Source organism: Danio aesculapii, chromosome 8 (assembly GCF_903798145.1).
Source record: "Danio aesculapii chromosome 8, fDanAes4.1, whole genome shotgun sequence".
NCBI classification, from domain to species: domain Eukaryota; kingdom Metazoa; phylum Chordata; class Actinopteri; order Cypriniformes; family Danionidae; genus Danio; species Danio aesculapii.
The window spans coordinates 8,116,188-8,140,359 of NC_079442.1; the positions used below are offsets into that span (position 1 = coordinate 8,116,188).

The 24,172-nt window shown below is 35.0% G+C and overlaps 2 protein-coding genes across 3 annotated transcripts in view; one reads left to right on the forward strand and one right to left on the reverse strand.

Moving 5' to 3' along the window:
• espn (espin) overlaps positions 1 to 8,448 on the reverse strand; it is a 159,618-nt gene extending 151,170 nt beyond the window's left edge. For both annotated transcript variants that reach the window (XM_056463117.1, XM_056463116.1), the window contains exon 1: positions 7,705 to 8,448. In XM_056463117.1, coding sequence (XP_056319092.1) covers positions 7,705 to 7,998 — 294 coding nt within the window. In that variant the 5' untranslated portion in view covers positions 7,999 to 8,448. The remainder of the gene's footprint in view (positions 1 to 7,704) is intronic.
• Positions 8,449 to 22,780: 14,332 nt separating this feature from the next.
• On the forward strand, positions 22,781 to 23,702 carry hes2.1 (hes family bHLH transcription factor 2, tandem duplicate 1). The gene is made up of 4 exons (XM_056464525.1): positions 22,781 to 22,873; positions 22,993 to 23,088; positions 23,198 to 23,285; positions 23,392 to 23,702. Exons 1-4 carry the CDS (start codon positions 22,781 to 22,783, stop codon positions 23,700 to 23,702), a joined length of 588 nt encoding a protein of 195 aa, XP_056320500.1.
• The last annotated feature ends 470 nt before the right edge of the window (positions 23,703 to 24,172 follow it).

The window sequence follows — 24,172 nt, forward strand, 5'->3', positions numbered from 1 at the left end:
GAGGTCACATACATTCACACTTTTCACACTCCTTGGACACTTATGGACATTCATACACATTTACGCATATTTTGCATACATCCTCCTGTCTTAAAATGCGTAAATCTGATGTGCTCCATGCAGGTAAGTGGGCTTGACAAACCACCTTAAGTTAGCTTTGAACAAATTTAAATGGATTGAACATAAACAATTAAGTTGTCCCAATAAAAAAAACTCAAGTATTGTGTTTAAACTCATTTTAAATAAGTAGTTTGAGCAAACAGCAAACGTAATTTTTTGAGCATGGGTGAATTGCGCAATGAGACGATATTCAGATTATATAATCTTTTTCAGTGCAAGCAAAGCACTGATACAGATTCTCATGCTGGATCAAGTTTAACTGGTCAAAGTTTATTATGTTGTCATTCAGCTTGCAGTGCAGGTATGAAACACAATAATGTAACGTGAAGCCCTGCTGTAGACATCCCGCTCCCCATTGATGGCAGAGATAACTTCCACTACTGCATGTGCATAGAAGGGGGGGAAAAGGACAACAGCAAGAGCTCTGGTTTCCTTTTCATTACATCGACTGCATTTTTAACATTTTATTGAAGTGTGGAGATACCACTAGACCTAAAGATTGAGCTGACAGACACTATTAAAGTTACTTGTACATGTAAACAATATCAGTTAATGAACAGTTTCCCAATTTCAACGTGACTTCTGTTTATTTATGTTTGTAAATTGCATTATGGGATGTTGATCTCTGCTCTGTCAACTTTTAATATAAAAAATCAACTCTAGATTTCAAAAAAGTGACATTTTAGTAGTTTGAAATAATATAAAGTATAAGAAACAATACATAATGAAATAAATCTGAAAAGTAACAGAAGATGTACCGAATCCTTGTTATTACAAGGTTTTTGTAGCGTAAAAACACCAACCGTGACAATTTATCACTTTAAACTATTAGAAATGTTAATAAATGTAACATTTTCTAATGTTTTTACGTTAAAGCTTGTCAGAAGAAACAGCAAGATCTAATAATGCAATTCAAAAGCATAAATAAATGGGGAAAAATAAAAACAAGAATCACAAAATACACAAACAGCTAATTTACAGATATTTTTACAGTGTATATTTATTTTAAAAATGTATTCAATCTAAACTGACCAAAACATTCAACAAATAAATAAACAAAGGAATGATTGTGTTTTATTTTTTCATTATAGAGCCATATAATGTAAACTACCTGACAAAAGTCTTGTCATCGATCCCAGTTGTAAAAGCGGCAAATCATGTGGCAGTAGGTAGATTTTTCTGATGAATCATCTGTTGAACTGCATCCCGATCATCATAAATACTGCAGAAGATCAATTGGAACCCGCATGGACCCAAGATTCTCACAGAAATTAGTCAAGTTTGGTGAAGAAAAAATCATGGCTTGGAGTTACATTCAGTATTAGGGAGTGCGAGAGATCTGCAGAGTGGATGGCAACATCAACAGCCTGAGGTATCAAGACAATTGTGCTGCCCATTACATTACATTACAAACCACAGGAGAGGACAAATTCTTTAATAGGATAGCGCTCCTTCTCATACTTCAGCCATTACGTCAAAGTTCCTGAAAGCAGAGAAGGTCAAGGTGCTCCAGGATTGGCCAGCCCAGTCACAAGACATGAACATTATTGAGCATGTTTGGGGTAAGATGAAGGAGGAGGCACTGAAGATGAATCCAAAGAATCTTGATGAACTCTGGGAGTCCTCAAGAACACTCATCAACAACAAATGTTCAACTAGAAGTCAAGTTGTTATATGTTGTTCCTAAAACATAGGCGACAAGACTTTTGTCAGGTAGTGTACAGTCAAATGGGGACTTTTGCTATGTGTTTATTAATCTGATTATTTGAAATATTCTTTCATTTTGTTTCGAACAGAAAACAAAAGTTCCTCCAACTGAGAAGGATATATGATCTGTATTTACAATTACGTAAATTGGCTACCAGTGTGACATTACACTCATGACTGCATGAAATAAACCTCAAGCGAGCAGATTTTAGTTTCAGTTAATGCCTTAACAAGGCAGACTCTTTGAATTTAGTGAATTTTATTTGATCTTAAAATGCAGTGTATTATTTTGTCCTGAGATTTTAGCTAATTTGTAGGAGTGTTCAACTTGAGATGAACAAATGCCACTTTGACAACATTAGATATAAATTCAGATATAATATTTCATCTCAGCAAATCACATAATCTGTGTAACTTATGCTCTCTTATTTGTAGTTCATCAACTTCGAACAATAACTCTCACTGTAAACTCAAAAAATAGTACTGCTTGATCAAACTACTTGTTCAAAATGAGTTGAAACAACACAATTCTTAGTTTTTTTTGTGGACAACTTACAGTAAATGTTTCATGTTCAATCCACTTAATTTCGTAAAAATGATAAAGCTAACTTAATTGATTTGTGTTGGGACAACATAAGGGAATTGTGTGAAACTCAGCATTTTATACAGCGTATAAAACACAGACCTGAAGAATTTTTCAAGAAAATACATCTCTGTCATTTTAATGGGGGAAAAAAAGACTTTTAGCACACTTTTAAATGAATGTGAACTGAATGTAATGTTTTCAGGCATTAAACGCATGTTATGTGCAACTCAATTAATATATAAATAACCTCATAAATAAAAATATAGTTAAAGTGTACTGTCAAACATGTACACTGTAAAACGTTTCACTTGGTTAAACCTACAATTTCAAGTTCACCAGCTGCCTTGAAAATGTGAGTCAACTCAACTTAGAGAGATTCTTTGTTTCAACTTAAGATGTCGAGTTTCACAATATTTTAAACTAAAACTCAACATTGGTGGATCAACCCTTTTAAGCTATATTTTTTCGATAGTCTACTGAACAAATCGTTAAACAATAACTTGCCTAATTACCCGAACCAGCCTAGTTAACCTAATTAACCTAGTTAAGCCTTTAAATGTCACTTTAAGCTGTATTGAAGTGTCTTGAAAAATATATAGTCAAATTTTATTTACTGTCATCATGGCAAAGATAAAATAAATAAAAGTTATTAGAAATGAGTTATTAAAACTATTATGTGTAGAAATGTGTTGAAAACATCTGCTGTCCGAAATTGGGGGAAAAAATAAACAGGGGGGCTAATAATTCTGACTTCAACTACATATCCTAAACAAATACAAACAAAATGTTAACAAAAAGTGCAAGGTACCAAGAACTAGAAAAAAAGTAACATGTTTAACAAAGTCAACTTAAACTTTTAAACACAAAAACACAGGACACCAAACAGGCCACATCCTGTCCCAGATATATTGTTAAGCACCCACATGAAAATCTACTACAGTAATTTATAGTATAACCATCCTGACACTGACACCTTCAATAGAGATTGGATGAGATGACAAAGGCTGTGCAATCAGCTATAATGCTGCTTACAATGATTTTTTAAGTGTGGGTGATATGCAGTTGAAGTCAGAAATATTAGACACATTTCTAAACATAATAGTTTTAATAACTCATTTCTAATAACTGATTTTATCTTTGCCATGATGACAGTAAATAATATTTGACTAGATATTTTTAAGACACTTCTTTACAGCTTAAAGAGACATTTAAAGGCTTAACTAGGTTAATTAAGTTAACTAGGCAGGTTAGGGTAATTAGCCAAGTTATTGTATAACGATGGTTTGTTCTGTTGACTATCAAAAAAAAAATTTGCTTGAAGGGGCTAATAATTTTGACCTTAAAATAGTGTTTAAAAAATTGAAAACTACTTTTATTCTAGCTGAAATAAAACAAATAAGACTTTCTCCAGAAGAAAAAAATATTATCAGACATACTGTGAAAATTTCCTTGCTCTGTTAAACATAATTTGGGAAATATTTAAAAAAGAAAAACAAATTCAAAGGGGGGCTAATAATTCTGACTTCAACTGTATATCGCATCGGCAAAAATAATTGAGGTCATGTCCATGTGTTGTGCGATAAGTCAATATATTGATTATTGTGACAGGCCTACCTAAACCCAACCAATAATATTTTCAAAAGCATAGATTAACCCGCCTACTCACCTCAACAAACCCAACGGACAGTTTTCAAAAGCAATCCACATAAGGCAAGATTTTTACCACGTTTTCCGATTTTACCACATTCTCACATTTAAGTTTTTATTTAATTTTTTGGCTTTTGTTTTTGTCTTGCCCGCTTTCTAGATCCGTTCTTCGATAGACTTGAACACTGTCATCTTGGTCAACTCCTCTCAGTGTCTCAAGTCTGCCGACGTACTTTACATGGTGAGCTACTGGTCAAACTGGTAACAGCGGGAAAGCCGTCCATACGGAGGTAAACGGTCAGTTGGTAAGCATGAAAAGAAACCAACCCAGGCTCATTCTGAGAACGTAGTCCCGGGGACGTTTCTGGAGACCGCGAAATACGTAGCCGGGGGTACGTACGGCTGCATTTCATTTTTTTAAGCGAAGGCTGCGGGGCGGTGTGACGCCGTTCCCTTCGGCGCTTGCCGGCCGGCCGGCCAGCCGGCCGCTCGCCTCCGTGTGGAGGGCTTTCCCGCTGCAGCCAGTTTGTCCGGTTAGCTCTTCGTGTACTCTGGCAGACTCGAGGCGCAGAGAGGGGCTGACCACGACGACGACCGGGTTTGAGTCCAGGGAAGAGCGGTTCCAGAAATCAGGTAAGAAAACAAAAACAAAATCCAAAAAATGAAGCGAACAAGTTCGTCACAGGGTGAGAATGTGGTCAAAATCCGAAAACGTGGTAAAAATCGGACGAGGGCTTTTCTTTTTCTGGACGGCTTTTGTGAACCGTCGTTGGTTGGGTTTGGGGACGGAGGAGGGTGGGTCAGCCGATTGGCTGACGCGAGAACGGCGCGGGAAAAAGCGCGCACAGCGGCCTCTCGCGGACTCGCGAAAACAAAAACTGCACAAATACGTACCTCCCGGGACGTATTTCGCGGTCTCCAGAAACGTCCCCGGGACTACGTTCTCGGAATGAGCCTGGGTTGAAAGAAACGGCGTCATGCCGCCCTGTATCATTTGTTTTAGAGACGAAAAGCAGCGATATGTACTTCTGACTACATAATTCGCAATCTCCAGAAATGTATATAGGGGTACGTTTTCAGAAAGAACCTATGATGTTTGAAACAATAATTATTGTGAAAAGCGCTATACAAATAATCTTGAATTGAATATTCCAGGAAAATCTCAAGATAAAATATTTATGGAAGCCATCGAAAACCATGTATCGAATACCTCCCCCTCCCATCCCCACCCCCCAAAAAAGATAGCAAATAAATAAAGACACTCCACTCACATTGAATCTGTACTTGTTGCTATTTTTACATGTGCAGATTATACCAATCGGAACGCTCTAGAACACACTGGCTTCATTCCATAATAACACTCCATGCATGAATCACACACTTGACTCCATAAAGACGGTATTATCCACAGCACGGGTCAAGCGGCTAAACTAAAGTCACACTCTTAGTACGACCTCGGGAACACTGTGTTGAGTAAATTCTTTGACCATGAAGACTGAAGGTTAAATGAAACTCTCCGACTAATACGATATAAGGTGACGATTAGATGAAAGCAGTTTACACACCAGTGATGATGCTGAACATATATTTAAGGGCTGTCTCCATTACACTTCATTACGCTGCTTTATTTATGCTGGGAAAAGACACAACAAGCTTAGTGATTTTAAAAGCCAATTAGGCATGACTGGTATGGGGGGAAGGTGGGAATGAGTGTGGTCCAATAGCGACTGTGCTAACAACCAATGTTTTTTTTTTTTAAACCAGTAAGCCTATAAATACCATTCAGACACCACAAACACTCATGTAAATTATTCAATTTGAGGTAATTTCAATTTTATTTTTTGATAGTTGCAAATCTGTTGATGATTCATTGGATTTACTAAGTTTATTTAAGGTAAGTGGTTGTAATGAGCTGAATTTAAACAAATAAATTAAATTAAGTAATGTTCAGCTTTATTTGTTTATTTAAAAACAACCCATATCAATTGTTTGCAACCACTTACCTTAAAAAAATTTAGAAAATCCAATGAATCATCTTTTTCATCGTAGGAATCTCTACATTTGTTACTTACTTACTCCCAGGGCCGTTCATATCGAAGTTGATATTTTTAGCCGCACCATGTTGGTGTTTCGTAACATCTAATTTTTACGAGGTGGGTCGTTAGCCTAACGCTCAACCCCCAACCTGGAGGACCAGGACATACACACAAACACTACGGACAATTTAGTTCATTCAATAGCGTATGTCTTTGGACTGTGGAGGAACCCGAAGCACCCGGAGGATACCCATGCGAATGCAGGGAGAATATGCAAACTCCACACAGAAATGCCGGGGCTCGAACCAGTGACCTTCTTGCTGTGAGGTGACAGCTCTAACTTATCCAGAATTAACTGAACCGCCAACTTATTCAGCATATGTTTTACGCAGCAGATGCCATTTCAGCTGCAACCCATCACTGGGAAACATCCATACACACTCATTCACACACACACACACACTCATACACTACGGACAATTTAGTTTACCCAATTCACCTGTACCACATGTTTTTGGAATGTGGGGGAAACTGGAGCACCCGGAGGAAACCCACGCCAACACAGGGAGAACATGCAAACTCCACACAGAAAACTCAAACCAGCAACCTTCTTTCTGTGAGGCGATTGTGCTACCCACTGCGCCACCGTGCTGCCACATTATTTGATTTAATCGATTACAAAAAATAAATAACGTATGTGTATCTGTGATTGGCTTTTATACACTTTTTACTGCTCTGTTAAATTTCAGCCAAAAGATCTTCACATAAAAATATAAAAACATCATCCGATTAATCGATTATTCGATCGACTACAGTGGTCGATTCATCGATTATTAAAATATTGATAGCTGCAGCTCTAATCCGAACAATTTTTCTCTTGTCATATCAAAGCTATTCACATATACGGTTAAAATAATGCACCCAATTTAACTCCAGCATTGTGAACAGAGACGTTTGATTAAAAGTCAGTGTGATTTTTAATCATTAAAACTTCTATATTTGCAGTTTTTGGTTATTATTAGGAATCAGGTATCAATCAAAAGCATCTTCCGCAGAGCAATTGTTGTATCATAATGTGTTGTTGTTGTTGTAACACGGTTAAAGTCAAAATTATTAGCCCCCTGTATTTTTTCCCCCAATTTCTGTTTAATATAGAGAAGATTTTTTTCAACACATTTCTGAACATAATAGTTTTCTACTAACTGATTTATTTTTATCTTTGCCATGATGACAGTAAATAATATTTGACTAGATATTTTTCAAGACGCTAGAATTCAGCTTAAAGTGACATTTAAAGGCTTAACTTAATTGAAACATTGTATAATGATGGTTTGTTCCGTAGACAATCGGGAAAAAATACTGCTTAAGGAGGCTAATAATATTGACTTTAAAATGGCTTTTACAAATGTAAAACTCCTTTCATTCTAGCCCAAATAAAACAATTTAGACTTTCTCCAGAAGAAAAAAAAACATTATAGGAAATACTGTGTAAAAGTTCAACATCTTTTTGGAAATATTTGGAAAAAAAAATCACAGGAGGGCTAATAATTTTGACTTCAACTGCACACTGTAAGGTAAACCGGTAAAAGAGATATATAAAATACTCACGGCCGCTCGACATCCTCCATGCGTCACGAGCCACTGCAGGCAGGTCAGGTTGCCCGTGGCTGCGGCGTCATGCGCAGGACTCGCACCGTTTCTCGCCAGGCTGTTCGCCGGTAAACCCGCTTCGTCCACCAAATACCGCAGACAGGTGAGCTTCCCTGCTCGGGCGGCGTGGTGTACAGGAGTCGCTCCCAGCACATCTTTCACGTCGCCGTTGAGTACTTTCTCCGCGAATTGTACTTTCAGAGTTTGTACATCCCCTTGCCTCGCAGCGAGAAGTGTCCTTTCAACCACCATGATGATGCAGCGCCTCCAAACAAATGACTATTAGCGCACCATTAAGCGTCAGTTATTATTAGTCCACACTACAGAAAGCGTTTTCCGCGCAGCCTCCCGGTAAGGGTGTCACTTTGTGCCGTCCATCCCTCTTTGTTTGAGTCACCACACCATAACGGTACTTGACCTATATCTAGGACATATGTTGCGACATCATAGTATGACTTATGTGGCGTAAAACAGGCCTACCTCCATTCACTCTGCGCACAGAAGACAAGCCAAGCATTTCTTTACCATCCTAGTCGTCTATGAATGCATCCATCTCATTGACTTTACTTCGTCTGCGCACTCGCAGCATTTCACCTGTTGCGTTCCTCGATTACTAACGGCACACAGACCGAACTAAACAATGTCCCCACAAAACCCATGCGTCCCTAGCGCGTTATGCGAAGTAGGCTATTTGGCCTGTTGTCAAACGGTTCGTTCAGAAGTCTTGAGGGACTGAACTTGTGAATAATCCATTAAGGGGAGGAGAACTGTAACATGTTGGCCCCACTCAAATCGGCTCAGATGTTAAAGGGACAGCGCGTCACGATGACGCTGTTTGGTTACGGGATGTCTGATTAAATTTTGTCTTATTTAAAGTTGTTATTTTGATGAATATTCTCCTATTGATGTTTATGACGTCATGTGTTTTGTTACTTTAATGGAGTTTTTTTTAGGTATGCAGCAAAACATATATTAGACATTAGCCCATGTTGTCAACCTGTCTTTGCAAAACAATAGAAAAATAGATTATTATTACTACTATTATTCTTATTATTACTATTAATATTACTACTATTATTATTACTATTATTATAATTATTACTATGGCTCTTATTATTACTATTATTATTACTGTTATTCTTATTATTACAATGATTATTATTATTACAATGATTATTATTACTACTACTATTATTATTACTATTATTATTATTACCATTATTATTACTATTATTATAATTATTACTATTACTTTTATTATTACTATTATTCTTATTAATACAATGATTATTATTATTATTATTATTATTATCATCATTATTATTATTATTACTACTACTATTATTACTATTATTATTACCATTATTATTACTATAATTATTATTATTATTACTATTATTATTATTATTATTACTATTACTATTATTATTAGTACTACTACTACTACTAATACTAGTATTATTGTTACTAGTATTAGAATTCTTATTATTAGCATCTTTATTCTTCATGTAGGCTTTTAATGTGTAATAATATCAGTGTGCCTGTTTTTTCGAACGCGCAGGTGCCACCTGCTGGTTTTATCACCTGAAATGGCTTGCAGGCCCTATTTTACCAATAGATGGCAGGCTCGCTCAATATTTTGTTTATCATTGAGAATGCACGTTTTAGATGACAAATTAAATGACAGTTAAACAGACTTGCTTACATGTTAATACTAGTTTGTTCCTAGTACTCAGGTGGAGACCTGACACCTTGTATGGCTATTACTGCACTGTAAAAAATTGTCCTTACAGCATATGTTTTTAGATCATTATAACTTAATAACTAAGTTAATAATGGTCTAATTTAATTTTATAAGTTACGCAAGCTGTTTTAAATCAGTTTAGCATATTATAAGTTCAATAGATTCATAAGGTTCACTTGATTCAGCTTAAAAAATTTAAGACCACCAGAATTCTCTACAATGTATTATGTAGTTTTCTTATTACATTCATTGTTACATAACTGTTCTTATAATAATGGTATAATGTATTTCATAGCCAAACAAAGAACATCTTTTTTTCATTTGACTTCACTTAATAGTAGACTGGATGACTCTATAATTACTGCAATTTGCACCCATTTATATTTATTTTTAATTGTTTCAAATAGCCTATAAGTTAAAAATTTGATTGGCATACTATGACTGACCTGTGTGGTCGGGTTTTCCCAGTATAGTCTGCCCTTTTTTAATTGTATTTTTAAAATCTACTTGTGTGCCTTGATAAATAATTAACGATGTATATCCACTAGTATTCTACACTCTCAGAAATAAAGGTACACGAGCTGTCACTGGGGTGGTACCTTTTCAAAAGGTACACATTTGCACTCGAAGGGTTCGTATTGGTACCTCAAAAGTATATATAAGTACCTACAAATGTTATGAGGAACACTTTTGTACTTTTTAGGTACTAATATGGTACACTTGAGGTATTAATATGGACCTTTTAGGTACAAATTTGTACCCTTTGTAAAGGTACCACCCCAGTGACAGCTCGCGTACCTTTATTTCTGAGAGTGTAGAATCCTAAACTTTTGTTTTAAAATGATTTAAAATAAATGGGCATTTCTCAAGATTAAATGATCACTCATGTAGGTACACTCTCAGAAAAAAATGGTAGTGTTGTACCAAAGAAGGTACAAACCCTTGTCACTGTGGTAGTACCTTTTTGAACAGAATTGTACCTTAAGCCAAAGAGACAGTTGTACCATTGCAGTTTGTACCTTTAAGAACATGATTTGTACCATGGGAAACCAAAATGTACCTTTAATTTTTAAAACCAGCAGATACAATATTGTACCTTCATCAAAGGTACAAATCTGATCCATGAAAGTACCACCACAGTGACAAGACACTTTGAACCTTAACGGTGTCAAATGTGTTCCTACAAGAACTATTTAAAAGCATTTTGCCCTTTCCTAAATTTATTTTCAGTAAATCTAAAACATCAAATACATTTTTAAACAATGCTTTTAAAGAAGTTTCTTTTTGTGTAAATGCACCTTTTAAATTTTGAATAAATAATAAAAATCACTTTAACATAAATCAAAAGATCTATTTTTGCTAAACATTTCACAACACTTTTCAAAAAAAAATGTTACAGCAGTACATTCTCCCATGTACAATCTAACTCATTTTTCTCCAATTTTTACACAATACCTTTGTAATCACTTAAAAGTTCATTTAATTTACTTAATTTTAAAATAGAATCATAATTATGCAAAAATATTGTAACGAGATATGCACAATGTTTAAATATTTTATACATCAGTAAAATATCTGCATGAACACTTTGCATATGCAGGACTTTTGCCAGCTCACGTGCTTAGTGGAAAGAAAACGCCAAAAGGTGCAGATATCAATAATGAAAATGCTTACCAAATGTTTATTAAAAATGCCTTAAACATTTAGTTTACAATACCTATAGTTTTGTTTTACCAGTTGTTTTGTTTTATAGAACTTAATAAATAATGTTTATGAGTTTCTTTAAACATATGCTTTTAAATGATGATTCATGTTTTAATATGGAAATTATTCATAAAATCACTTTGCCTTTCCAGTAATATTTATTTTCATAGATATTGTAATAAAGAAAGAGTTTTCCAACACTTATGTGCCTTTTTATGAAAACAATTGTGTACCTTATTTTCAATTGTATCAGAACAGTGTCATAATAGGTCTTTTCTGTTTAAAGTACAACTTTTACAAAGGTACAAAACTGTTCCTTAAGGAACATTATTTGTACCACCGTGTACCTTTTTTTCTGAGAGTGTAGAAGTTATGAAGACGATTCTTATTTTGATGTTCTTTATTCACAATGAATTCACAAAGTGCGGGGCATGTAATGCGTTTGCAATAATATTGCTTTTTAATCATGTTTACCAGATGAATTAAACACTTCTATAGCTCATAGGCTACTGCATTTTTATGTAACCGACACGCAACACCCGTCTCCCCGTCTCTCCAAAAGCGCAACAGCTGGAGCCGACGCGTGCTTTATGCTGATCAACCATTTGGCGTCAGTCTCGTGCCTGGCGCGTGCCATCCTCATCTATTTAACTATTCCGAGGCGCACGAGCCAGGCTTATTAATGATAATCCCTCAGGGACTGTTGCAGGACTGGTCTCACAGGACAGCTCAGACCTTTGGTTGAGTGATAGTTGCGCAGCGCTTACCGAGAGTCAAATACGCATCTCATAAAGCTTTGTTGTGTTACACCAGCAAAATTAATCCAAATTAAATTAATCATAAATTACTTTTTTACAGTGTCGTGGGGTAATTACAAATGTTTAAAATATTATTTTAAAACCCAAACCATACCTTTTTAATAATCAAATGCATTTTTTTATTTTAAAAAATTAAGTCTACCTTAAGGCATAACAGTCTAAATAAATTAATAAATACAGTTTTAAACAAATACAACGTTATCTACTTCGTTTAAACTTTATAGGCTAAAGTTGAAGTCAAAATTATTATTACATTTCCCGAGAGCTGTTTAACGAGACCATTTTTATTTTCAAACGGGATTGTAACTAATTTCTAAAAAGTAATTTAGGCTATTTTGAGACAAGTCAATGGACAACAGTGATTTATTCTGTATTTATATATATATATATATATATATATATATATATATATATATATATATATATATATATATATATATATATATATATATATATATATATATATATATATATATATATATATATATATATATATATTAAGGGGGCTAAAATATTAACCTTAAAAATTGTTTTAGAAATAAAATGCTTTTATTCCAGCCAAACTAAAACAAATGACTTTTAAAACACTTCAGAAGAAAATTAATTTTGCCTTCATATATATATATATATACACACGCATTCATATATATATATATATATATATATATATATATATATATATATATATATATATATACACACACACACTTTATATATATATATATATATATATATATATATATATATATATATATATATATATATATATATATATATATATATATATATATAAAGAGAAAGAGGGGGGGGGATTTTGATAATATATAAATATGGAATTTTGATTCGGTGATATCATAATTAGAATAGAGTCAGCAATAAACAAACGATGGTCGAGCCCTTTTTACAGGCTATAACTTGTCAAGATTAATTTCAAGTGCATATTTTACATGTTGTGTTTTGTGACCCAAGTCTATTCACTTTTATTTAACATCATTGTTGTGAGCATCATTGTGTGCTCTATCAAAGATTTAGGTCAGGCCAGCAGTTAAATGAGCTTTGTCTCATCATTGTTTAACAGATATTGGAAAAATTCCTCACAAATTACCCGTGTGAAAGTAGAGCAGTTCAGAAAGATAATCTAACGGTCACACTCTGAAAGGAAGAGAGCATGGGAAAAGAGGGATATAAAGTGCACGCGCCGAGCGTGTGACAGTTATTCAAATTTCCCTCCAATTAGGCCAACCGAAACTCTATTGTGTTCGCCATCTGTTGCCAATCCCGCATGGGACTGTTCCTAGACTGTTTCAGCCTCCTCCATAGAGAGCTGGGAAACAGACACCGCATTCTTGTATGTACAATCTGCACTTTAAAACACACTAGATAGAGACACTTTAATTCCTGCTTTTTATTAAGAAAAGTCTACATTAGGTTACAGTGTATGTTGTTCCAATATGCGATGTTTGAATTGTCCTTTTACTTTATGCATTGCACACAATTTTTGTTATTGATTAAAAAAATAATTTAATTTTTTCTTTTCTTTTAGCATTGATTTTCCTTTTGACCTTTATTTTAGTATTGATGCAGCGCGTCATGATGGCGTTCAATTAAAAGAATATAGATGCTTTATTTTTTATGTATTTGTTTGTTTGATTTTCCAACCTAAATCATTTGTTTATCATTAATATAGGTTGTCTTGTACATCTTAAAATTCCTACGCAAGTTGTTTATTTGTCGTTCCTTCACACCGTGTTGTTCGACATTGTGGCCCATCTGCCACTCCAGCGCGTGCCATTCATTAGCGCCGCTCAGATGAGATCGTATCGACTTCATGAAATAGTAAAAAACACTGTGTGTTACTGCTTTATTTGAATTCAGACCCTTCTTTACATACATACCCTACTGTGTTTATTTATTTTTTTCAATCTTAACATACTATGGTATTAAAGTATTCAAAGGTATGGTATAAAACACTTGTTACCTCAAGAAGCTTTAATGATTGTATTTTTACAGGGCATTGAGATGAGAACAACAAAAAAATTAGACCTTAGAGCGAAGACCATCTTAAAGAGACAATGTTTAAGATCTGCTTAAAGTTGCAAATAAGTAAGCAAAATGGATTGTATAGAATATTTAAAATAAGACACCACGACACAGAGGAATGGAAAGTCTTTATTTTGATGTTAGCAATGAAGACACAGAAGCCAAGTAGAAAAATATGTTTATTTCGCATTCTACACACACTCTCACTCACTTGTACACACACACACACACGCGCACACACACACACGCACGCACGCACGCACGCACGCACACACACACACACACACACACACACACACACACAAACACAGACACAGACTCTCTCTATATATACAAAGTATGGCACTTAATTTTACAAATAAATTATTAAGTATACTACCCCTAAACCTTTTAAGCGTTTACAGTACCTAATTATTGCTAATGCGTCACATTTACTACATGTAAAAGTGCTGTGCAACAAAATGATAATTATTTTGCTTATATTCCATACTCCCTATCCTAACCCATGTGCCACCATGTCGATTTATGTTGATTGATTCTATCAATTCTGACCAAAAAGACCAGTTTTTTGTTAAGGATAATTTACAATTAGGGTTAGGTTTAAGGGTAGGAGTTAGATTAGATCAAATGTTCGAATAGGGGTTGATAAACCAAATGTCTTGACTCAGGAACGCGTCATAATGTCCAAAACCAGGCCGTCGGACATACATGCTTACACTTTATTTCTTTCTTGCTACACAACTATTAAATATATGTATTTACTATATGATTATGAGAAGAATGCGGGTTTGGTTTAGGGTTAGTTACATAAAGGCTTTGTAATTATGCATAATTAATTGTAATTGCTGAAGTCCGTAGGCTTATATGGAACACGTGTAGCAAGAATGCCCTAAAATAAAAAAAATGGTTACCAAAATTTTTATTAGGAATCCACAGTATATAATATAACAGTTCTTAATAAATAATGTCTACATATTTGGACAAATATTACATGTTTAGAACAGTGATTTGCTAATTATGCTACTAAAAAGAGGTAAGTTTTGCAACTTTTGCAACTTCAAGAACACATATTAACATGCAATCTTTAATTTTTCTCTTGAGAATAATTACAAGGGCGCAATGAGATTCGGGAACTGTCATGACATATAGGAACGCTCTTGGGTTTATGAGAGCAAGAATAGGTTTGAACGTTATTAAATGTGCATTATACTGGCTATTAGGCTGTGAGCCTTAAGCCTATAAGCTTGGGCATTCATAAGTGAACAAAATTGAGTGACAATCTACTTTGTATCAGTCATTAGAACCTTTTCCTACTTATATGTAACTTAATTGTAACATTGTAACACTCTGTATTCCATGTCTGCAATCAAACAACAATGGCATGAATGTGCCTGTTCAAACATCCACACAAATCATTCATTCATTTTCTTTTCGGCTTAGTCCCTTTGTTAATCCGCCACAGCGGAATGAACCGCCAATTTATCCAGCATATGGTTTACGCAGCGGATGCCCTTACAGCTGCAACCCAACACCAGGAAACACTCTTACATTCTTATATTCACACACAAACACTATGTCCAATTTAGCTTATTCAATTCACCTATTGTATTCTTGCTGTGAGGCGCCAGTGTTAGCCACTATGCCATCGTTTTAAATTAATAATGCAAATTAAATATTGACTAATGTATTGTGATATTACACCCACACTGTAGTTACAGCGTATTAAACATGCGCACAGCACCATGTAAGCGTAAAGGTGTTTGTATAGGCTACTGTACTGCAGCCAACTACAAGATATGCTTATCACTGTATTCTAAAAAAGAACACACTTTAATTAATACTTACTTGTGCTGCGGTGGAGGTCATTGAACTGAAATGCAATGATTCATATGATCCAGCTTCTACAGGTGATCTCCTTAAAACACAAAAGCATCAGGTTAAAAGCATTACGTGCATTGAATTACTGGAAGATTACAGAATACTCACTCTTAAAAAAATGTTCTAAACAAAATTTTAACATAAAAGAATTGCATCATTGTTTGCTGAAAAAATGTCAGGCTACACATGGTGTGATGCGCTCACCATAATCAATTTCAGACCGCAAAAATGTTAATATTAATAGTATAAATAGTTAATTAATAAAACTGATATTTGCTTAGCATAATACGATACATTTCACGTTTTAAAAATAAATCCTAAAAGAAATTTTGTTATAAATACAGTCTAAAAGATATGCAACGTCACAATTACGTCTGAAAGTTGTAGGTTCTATTATAAAACTTCAGTACTGCGTTTTAAAGCAAATTACTCTTTCAGTGCACCTGAATTCAACGTCCAGTTAAATATTCCATGCCGTTTCTGTTTAATAATTTGTGCCATTTCTTAGAGAAAATTGTTCAGGCATATTTTTTTTTCAGTTCAGCGCAGAATATTCAGTGAATCTACAAATATTAGATTGCATTAAATTGTATTGTCCTTACACGTACAAGGCAACGAAATGCACTTTAGCTCTAACCGCGAGTGCAAAAGCAGCAAGTGCAGAATATAGGTATATATTGTTAAGTGCACTCATAGAAAACTACGAGTAATGGTTACAGATTGATATACCACAATCAGGCATTTACAAGTAGACGAACATAATGTACAGGTAAATCAGGTACATGCAAATAGATATGAGAATGATATGCAGGTTTCTATAATCTGTAATTACAAATAGATTATATGTATTATCATTGCTTTTCCTTCGGCTTAGTGCCTTTATTCATCAGGGGTCGCCACAGCGGAATGAACCACCAACTTATCCGTTTTACACAGCGGATGATGTCTTTCCAGCTGCAACCCAGTACTGGGAAAATGTATAATCAAATTTACAAATGTATATGTGCAGAGGATGCATACATTAACAAATTGGTAGGCTATATGTGCAGTGTAGTGCAATAATTTATGAAATATCGCGAATAACCGTACATCCTTAATCATGACATTTAAACTGATTATAACTAGGCCTATTTTCATCATATTTTATCTTCAAAGTAGGTTGCATAGAAATAGCCTTCTGTTTAGACTGCCGGTAACATGATTAAATGACAACAGTCACAAAAAACGTTATTTCTTCATACAAACTGATTACAGTATTATACCGCTATGAATACCGAAATCTGCCTGTACTTTAGAGATGATATTAACGTTCGTAGCATTTACATTCCATTGACAATACATAAGCAGTAATACGAATAAGGCGATGGTTAGTCATGTGAAGCACATTAGTTAATATTACAAAGCATTTAGTGCAATGACAATAATCTGAAAACTCAAACAGAAGGTCTAAATACTCGTACTTTTATCGCAATAATAACACAATATTACACATACACTTACCTGCTCTCCTATGCGACCACACTGGACACGTTGTGCTGATGCCCCAAGCGTGCTGTGAAAGCGCAGTCGTGTGCTTGTATTGAGCGCCCATTTACTCAGAGAGCCTGCTCGCAAATGAAGAGCAAGCACGCGCTTTGTGGGCGTGGAGGGTGTCCGCCCTTTCAGAGGTCGCCATGCTATCAAACTCATGTAAGTGTCTAGCTCGAAACCCGAACAGTGCGATCTTTTAGCATACGATATTAACAGTTTTGAAGCTGTTAACATTACTGCGCTATGATAACCACATGTATAGAGCTTTGCGATAAAAATTAAATAAAAATTTAGCTACATATTATCCATACTTTAAAACTAGAAGAAAACGAACAAGAGGAGCCTTTATCTATAATTCATTATAATTACACAGCCATCTGGCCTTTTGTCCCCGTGGCTCGTGCCGTTCTCGTGCCCAGCGCGAGCGGTGACTCTGAGGGGTTATTGCACTTTAGTCTTTTCTTCAGATACTACCTGTGGACATTTCAAGAACATACTATATATTTAAAAAAAATGAATAAAGGAACAATTTTAAAAGATCTAGCCTGCGGCCCATCAAACTGAATCTGTGCTGACGCAATTCGGCCTCGAGATTAAGATGGGGAAGCTTTTTAACTTATGTTACGTCACATAAACTATCGGCGAATCATTACATGAGGAAAACAAGTCTTTGTGTGAAACATAGCATCACCAGATGCGCATTCATTTGGCTTGGCTTCTAGCTTGGGTATTTGAATTAAGATTGGATGTTGCTAATGCTAGGTATGTTGTTGATGGGTTTTGAAATTCACCTATGGGTGCAGCTTAAGTTATTGTTTGGCTCATGGACGCGTATGTTCATATTTCAGCCTTTGTCTGCGTTTTGATAATTGCAACATAGATTTCGATTAGATTGTTGATGTTTTTTTATTACATTTTCAGGTCTGTCACTAGCACGACTCACGACTGCATGATTTTGCAAAGTAATAAAAAGAAAACCAGCATTATTGTGTATTTGATATATCTTTCTCTAAAACATAACATTTACATAAATATTAAAATTGGTCTCTGCTTCAACCTTTGTCTATGGCCTATATCAATACTTGTACCATTATTCAGTGACTGATAGGCCTATTAAACTCAGCTATTCAATTAAATTAAAATGTAATTAAATTAAAATTTGTCTCTACTTTGCTTCAACCTTTGTCTATAAAGAGAAACTAAACATAGCCTATTATTCTTGCTTCAATTAAACTTCTTAATTGAAAGAGCTATATTAATAATTTTACCAATATTCAGTGACTGATAGGACTATTTAACTCAGCTGAAATAAATTTGCTTTATGCTTTAACCTTTGTCAATAGAGAAACTAAATCTTGTTCGTTACTCTTTCTTCAATTAAACTTCTTAATTGAAAGATCTGGTTTAATAATTTTACCATTATTTAGTGATTAGGCCTGTTAAACTCAGCTATGCAATCAAAACAACTAGAAAAAGCACAGACAAACAAATGCTGAATCTTCAGTCTCGGCGTGATGCTGTGAGAGACGCGCAGCTTTGCGAAACCCCACATGTCCGCTCATCCATCCCACACACACACGTTAGGTTTTAGGCTCTAAACAACACATACCTAGGCTATTGTATGCAATATTACACGTCAACAGCTGTTTGCCACCAGCGTTGGTTTTGGCTTGGGAAGCATACTTTATTTGGGCTTTCTGTTATGTCTGTCTTCGACGTTGGCTTGTTTTTGAAGTGAAATAAACAGCATGCATTTGATTTAACCCACGAATCATATACATAAAGCCTTGCGTTGTTAATTATCTAGACTTCCTTTGTATAAACAATTTATATTTTTATTAAATCTATATTTTTACCTCATTATAAACATTACATTTTGCAGCATTTGAATATAAATGTAATATATAAACTTTCGGATGACAAATTATGTTTTCTGGTGACTCTTTCTTTCTTTCTTTTAATATTGGATTGTTTTGGAAAACGAATAAGCACACAATGGTCTTAGACCTATATTGAAGATTAATATGAATATTAGACATAAACATATTTAAAACATTAAAAAGATATTCATTTACTCTCGGAAATAGAGGAAGATGTCACTGAGGCGGTACCTTTTCAAAAGGTAGATTTTTGTTCCTAACAGGTCCTTAAAGGTGCATATTACTACCTAAAAAGTACAAATATGTACCTAAAGGTACAAAAGTAAACCTTAAAGGTACAAAATTGTGCCTTAAAGGTGCTAATGTGCAGCTGTATGGTACAAAATGTACCTTTTGAAAAGGTACCACCACAGTGACAGATATACCTTTATTGTGTTCACTTATGTCATAATAATGAATTTGGATTGAGATAAATGTTGGATTGAGTTGAGTAAATATTTTCGTTGATGTAAGGACTGTTAGGATAGGACAATATTTGGCTGAGATACATACAACTATTGTCCAGAAAAATGTCTTAGCAATGCATATTATTAATCAAAATTATGTTTTGGTGTATTTGTGTAACGTAAATTTACAAAATGTCTTTATGTTCTTTTCTCAATAGTCTACGGACTTGGCATGAAATAAAGATGGATACATTTGACTCAAACAATGTGTTTTTGGCTATTGCCACAAATACACCCGTGCAACCTAACACTAGTTTTGTTGTCCAGCGTCACATATTAGATAAATATGAACATGAAAATACCATAAGCTGTCTATTTTTTCGCTGCACCGCATACTGGTTTATAAACTACTTTTGGAAATTTACTTTGTAGGCTGTAAGCTGTTCATTAGTTCTGACGAATAATTTAGTAAATTACTATACATCAAGACATTGAAAAAATGTAGTTAGAATCACGATTTGAATCAGAGTAGTTTACGACTGAACTTAATTCTGAAAACTGATGAGTACCTAATAAAGTAAAATAAACATACTGTAACAAATTAAACATAAATAAAATGTCATTTTTATATTAATGTCACAATTTTAAATATTCTGCTAATTGTTTCCGATTAAACGACTGGCAACAAACTCAATCTGCTGCTCTCAATGTGATGCAGAGAGGGAGAGGGAGAGAACCGCCAATGCTGCCCATTCTGCAAATAGTTTCTAATTTAAATTCATATAAAGTGTAATTCACAAATCAGAATTGCCGACGAAACCTAAATCAGGGAAACCAAGGAGAAACAAAGCACACATCGTGATCAAAATCTGGCAAAGAGTAACTCTGATCTACTGCAACAAATCGACATTATTTACTCATACTTTACTCGTTTCAAACCTTTTATGAGTTTCTTTATTCTGATAAACACAAAATAATATATTTTGAAAAATGTTGGAAACCTGCAACCATTGACCTCCATAATATTTGTTTTTTCCTATAGAAGTGAAAGGTTACGGGCTTTCAGTTTTTTTTCAGAATATCTTCTTTAGTGTGTTCATCTGAAGAAAGAAACACATGTAAGTAAATTTTCATTTTTGGGTTAATTATCTCATTATTATTCCCACACTTGCAAAAAAAAAAAAAAAAAAAAAACATTTACAGAAAGTAGTGTTGACTTGCATTTGAATGTGTGTCAAAATAAAGAGAACATATAACAAACTAAGGAGCACTTAGCTTTGAGTTGGGTTTTTACCATACAGAGGAGGCAATATAGGATTGTTTTTATTCAATTTATTCAACTTGCACAGATGGGTACCCACGCTAGTTTAAAGACAGCTCAAACTCATTCAATGTGTTTTTATACATCGCCCCCCAGACATGACAAGCACAAGTCAGCTACACTGGAGGTTAATTGATGCGCTCTCGGAGCCTGTGACGCGTGCGCTGATGGAAATGCAAAAGGTCTTTAGTGCAACATCAATAGTTTGTGCTCTAATAATTTACATTGATTTTTAAAATAAATAAATAATTGTATTTTTTTTATCAGATTACACCTCCAGTTACATAGTCCAATAAGTTTAAGTCTTAAACCTGCTGCACACATTATACCAGATGCCGGCAAAAAAAGATACCAACATGCGCTTCGTATATGATTGTTCGTTTAATCTTCTATTCGTGTCATCATATTCCTTGCGTTCCTCAAACCCAACCCAACCCCCAACAAAAAGAAAAAAAATCTCTTTGTGCAATTCAGTGAAGCTTTATTGCCATATTCGGTCATATGGCTCAGACAGACATCGACGCCAATAAGATAGCCAAAAACGCAGCAACGTGATAGGGCGGTAATATAGCAAGCAGGTGACTGAAGAGTTCTGCAGTCCCGGACTCTAGGGGGGTGAGGTTCAAATTAGTGGCGCGCTTTGGTGTGATTGGAGGACCAGGCATCCATCTGTTACTAACGGCGCGTGCCAGGCGCGTGAGATCACGACTCATTTGAAATCAGAAGTTATCGCTTCTATATAATCCCCAACTGCTTTTAAAATGTAGTCACTGCAAAATGCAACAGTGGGCTATAGTCTGCATGTAAAAAAGAAGACAAACAATCACTCAATTCTGTTATATGAGTGAAACATTATTTCTACACCCAAACTTTATATTCTCGTTTATTTCTAAACCCAAACGTATTATTTTGTAACATTATTGGGAATATTTCAAATGTACGTTGTATTGCAAACTTTATTCTTCAGTTGACAATGTGCTAGCCAACGTTTTGTTGTATGATAGAATAATAAGAACTTATAGGCTACCCAACATGGTCCATGTTAACAGATGTCAACAACATAGCGTGGCTTGGTTAATTATTGCGAGCATTATGCCCTGTATTATTTATCACTTGACCAATAAATGTCGGTTCTACTTGTGAAACTAAATATCTTAAAACGCAAACTGTAATAAAACATTGCAACAGAAGTGTAAGAACAATTACAAGTAGCATACAAATACACATTTAACCAAATGTCATTAATGTAAATGTATTAGCCTTTTTTTTAGACAATACGCATTATACCTAAATGCGAAATAGATCTATTTGCTTTCTTAAGAACTTTAATTTCCACGTGATATAGATCTAGTGAATTATTTAAAAAAATATATATTTTTTTAAGCATGCAAACATGCTGAGTTATATGTAAGCTATCAATGAAAATTGTTAGTATCAGTCACACGCGCATACCAGTGGTTTGGTTGATGCGATCATCAATCAACAGATGGCAACTTATGGGACAGCCAGATCAGATCTTTTCTCCTCGGCGTCAAACTAAACGCGACACAATAGATCGGAGACCCTCCCTCCACGCCAAAGGGGACTATAAAAGACCACTCTCTTCCATCCTGACCACAAAGCTCTCAACTCCTCTCTCAAGAGTACAACTAGAGAAACCAACCGATCAAATCATGACTCCAAACATTATTACCGAAGCTCATTCCCACTCATTCGGCTCTCGAATGACTGTAGCTCAGAGAAAAGAGGCACATGAACTGAGAAAGGTGAGGGCGATTTTCAGTTCTTCTAATGAGCACACCTGAATCCGTTTATCTGTATTTAAAAAAACTTAAAAAAACACACATTCATATTGACTCACTTCTTTCCTCTTCTTTTCCCCCAGACTCTCAAGCCATTGATGGAAAAGAGAAGGCGGGCTCGCATTAACGACAGCCTCAATCACTTAAAAACTCTTATTCTCCCACTGGTCGGCAAAGATGTAAGTATCTTAACTTTGGTTCTTTGGCCATGCATACAATACTTATAAATCCAAGTTTATGTTAGTGTTTGAACAATATGATAATCTGTAAAATCACTTTAATTCGTAGGCTTCACGTTATTCAAAGCTCGAGAAAGCCGACATTCTCGAAATGACCGTCCGGTTCCTGAGAGATCTTCCTTCCTCATCAGCTAAAGGTGAGTTAGCTATCGAATTTACCCTTTTCCACATTTTTAATCGTGATTGTCTGCATTATTTCAAAACAAACACATGATTAATTTTCTCATTTTTTTCTCTTCAAAGGTCAAACAAACAGCTATAAAGAGGGCTATAAAGCCTGTTTACAGCGCATATCTACGATGCTCCCGCAGTCAAACTTGGAAACAGAAGCCCGTCAGCGCGTCAGCGAGTTCATCCAGCAGTCGATGGTGTCTTCTTCATCGTCCTGCCTGAACTGCTGTGCTCAGAACTCAAGAATGATTTCACAAATGCACCAGAGACTTGTGAGCTTGAGGAACAACAGCTCAATGGAGAACCCCATTAGTACCGTGTCAGCTCCAAGCCAACCTCAGCCTGCGCAACAGGCAGCTGAGGACATGTGGAGACCGTGGTGACCAAGTGCGCAATGAGTCTTCAGGGAAATTGTTTTAATTAAGTGTATTATATTTATTTGTCGTTGTAAAATGTAAAGCCTGTGATTGAGATTATTTGTAAAGATTTTAAGTATTTATTGCGTAAAATGTGGCTACTTTGTAAATGAAGCCAGTGAGCACAGATCATGCATGGAAACTGTATTCTATGAGCATAACGTAATGCAATCCTCATTGGGGTTTAAATATGATAGGTTGTAAACAACACAATTGTAAACCCCAAGGGTTAAAATGTATTTCTGAGGTTTGCACAATTGACTTTATTTTATTTGGTCTGTGCAAAGTTGTCGTAAACACTGTGTGTTAATTATTAATGGCAAAATGGATGTCCCTGAAGAAAACATGAAAATGTGTTTGTGAACCAAGAGATGAATAAAATAATTATGCTTCGAATTTCTTTGAATCTCGATTGTTTATTTTTAGGAAATCGTTTT

Bases quoted from the DNA above. Each gene is read 5' to 3' on its own strand.
- hes2.1 (XM_056464525.1), top strand. From the start codon at position 22,781: ATGACTCCAAACATTATTACCGAAGCTCATTCCCACTCATTCGGCTCT. The intron at 22,874-22,992 runs GTGAGGGCGATT...CTTTTCCCCCAG, and splicing joins AGGCACATGAACTGAGAAAG to ACTCTCAAGCCATTGATGGA. The intron at 23,286-23,391 runs GTGAGTTAGCTA...TTCTCTTCAAAG, and splicing joins TCCTTCCTCATCAGCTAAAG to GTCAAACAAACAGCTATAAA.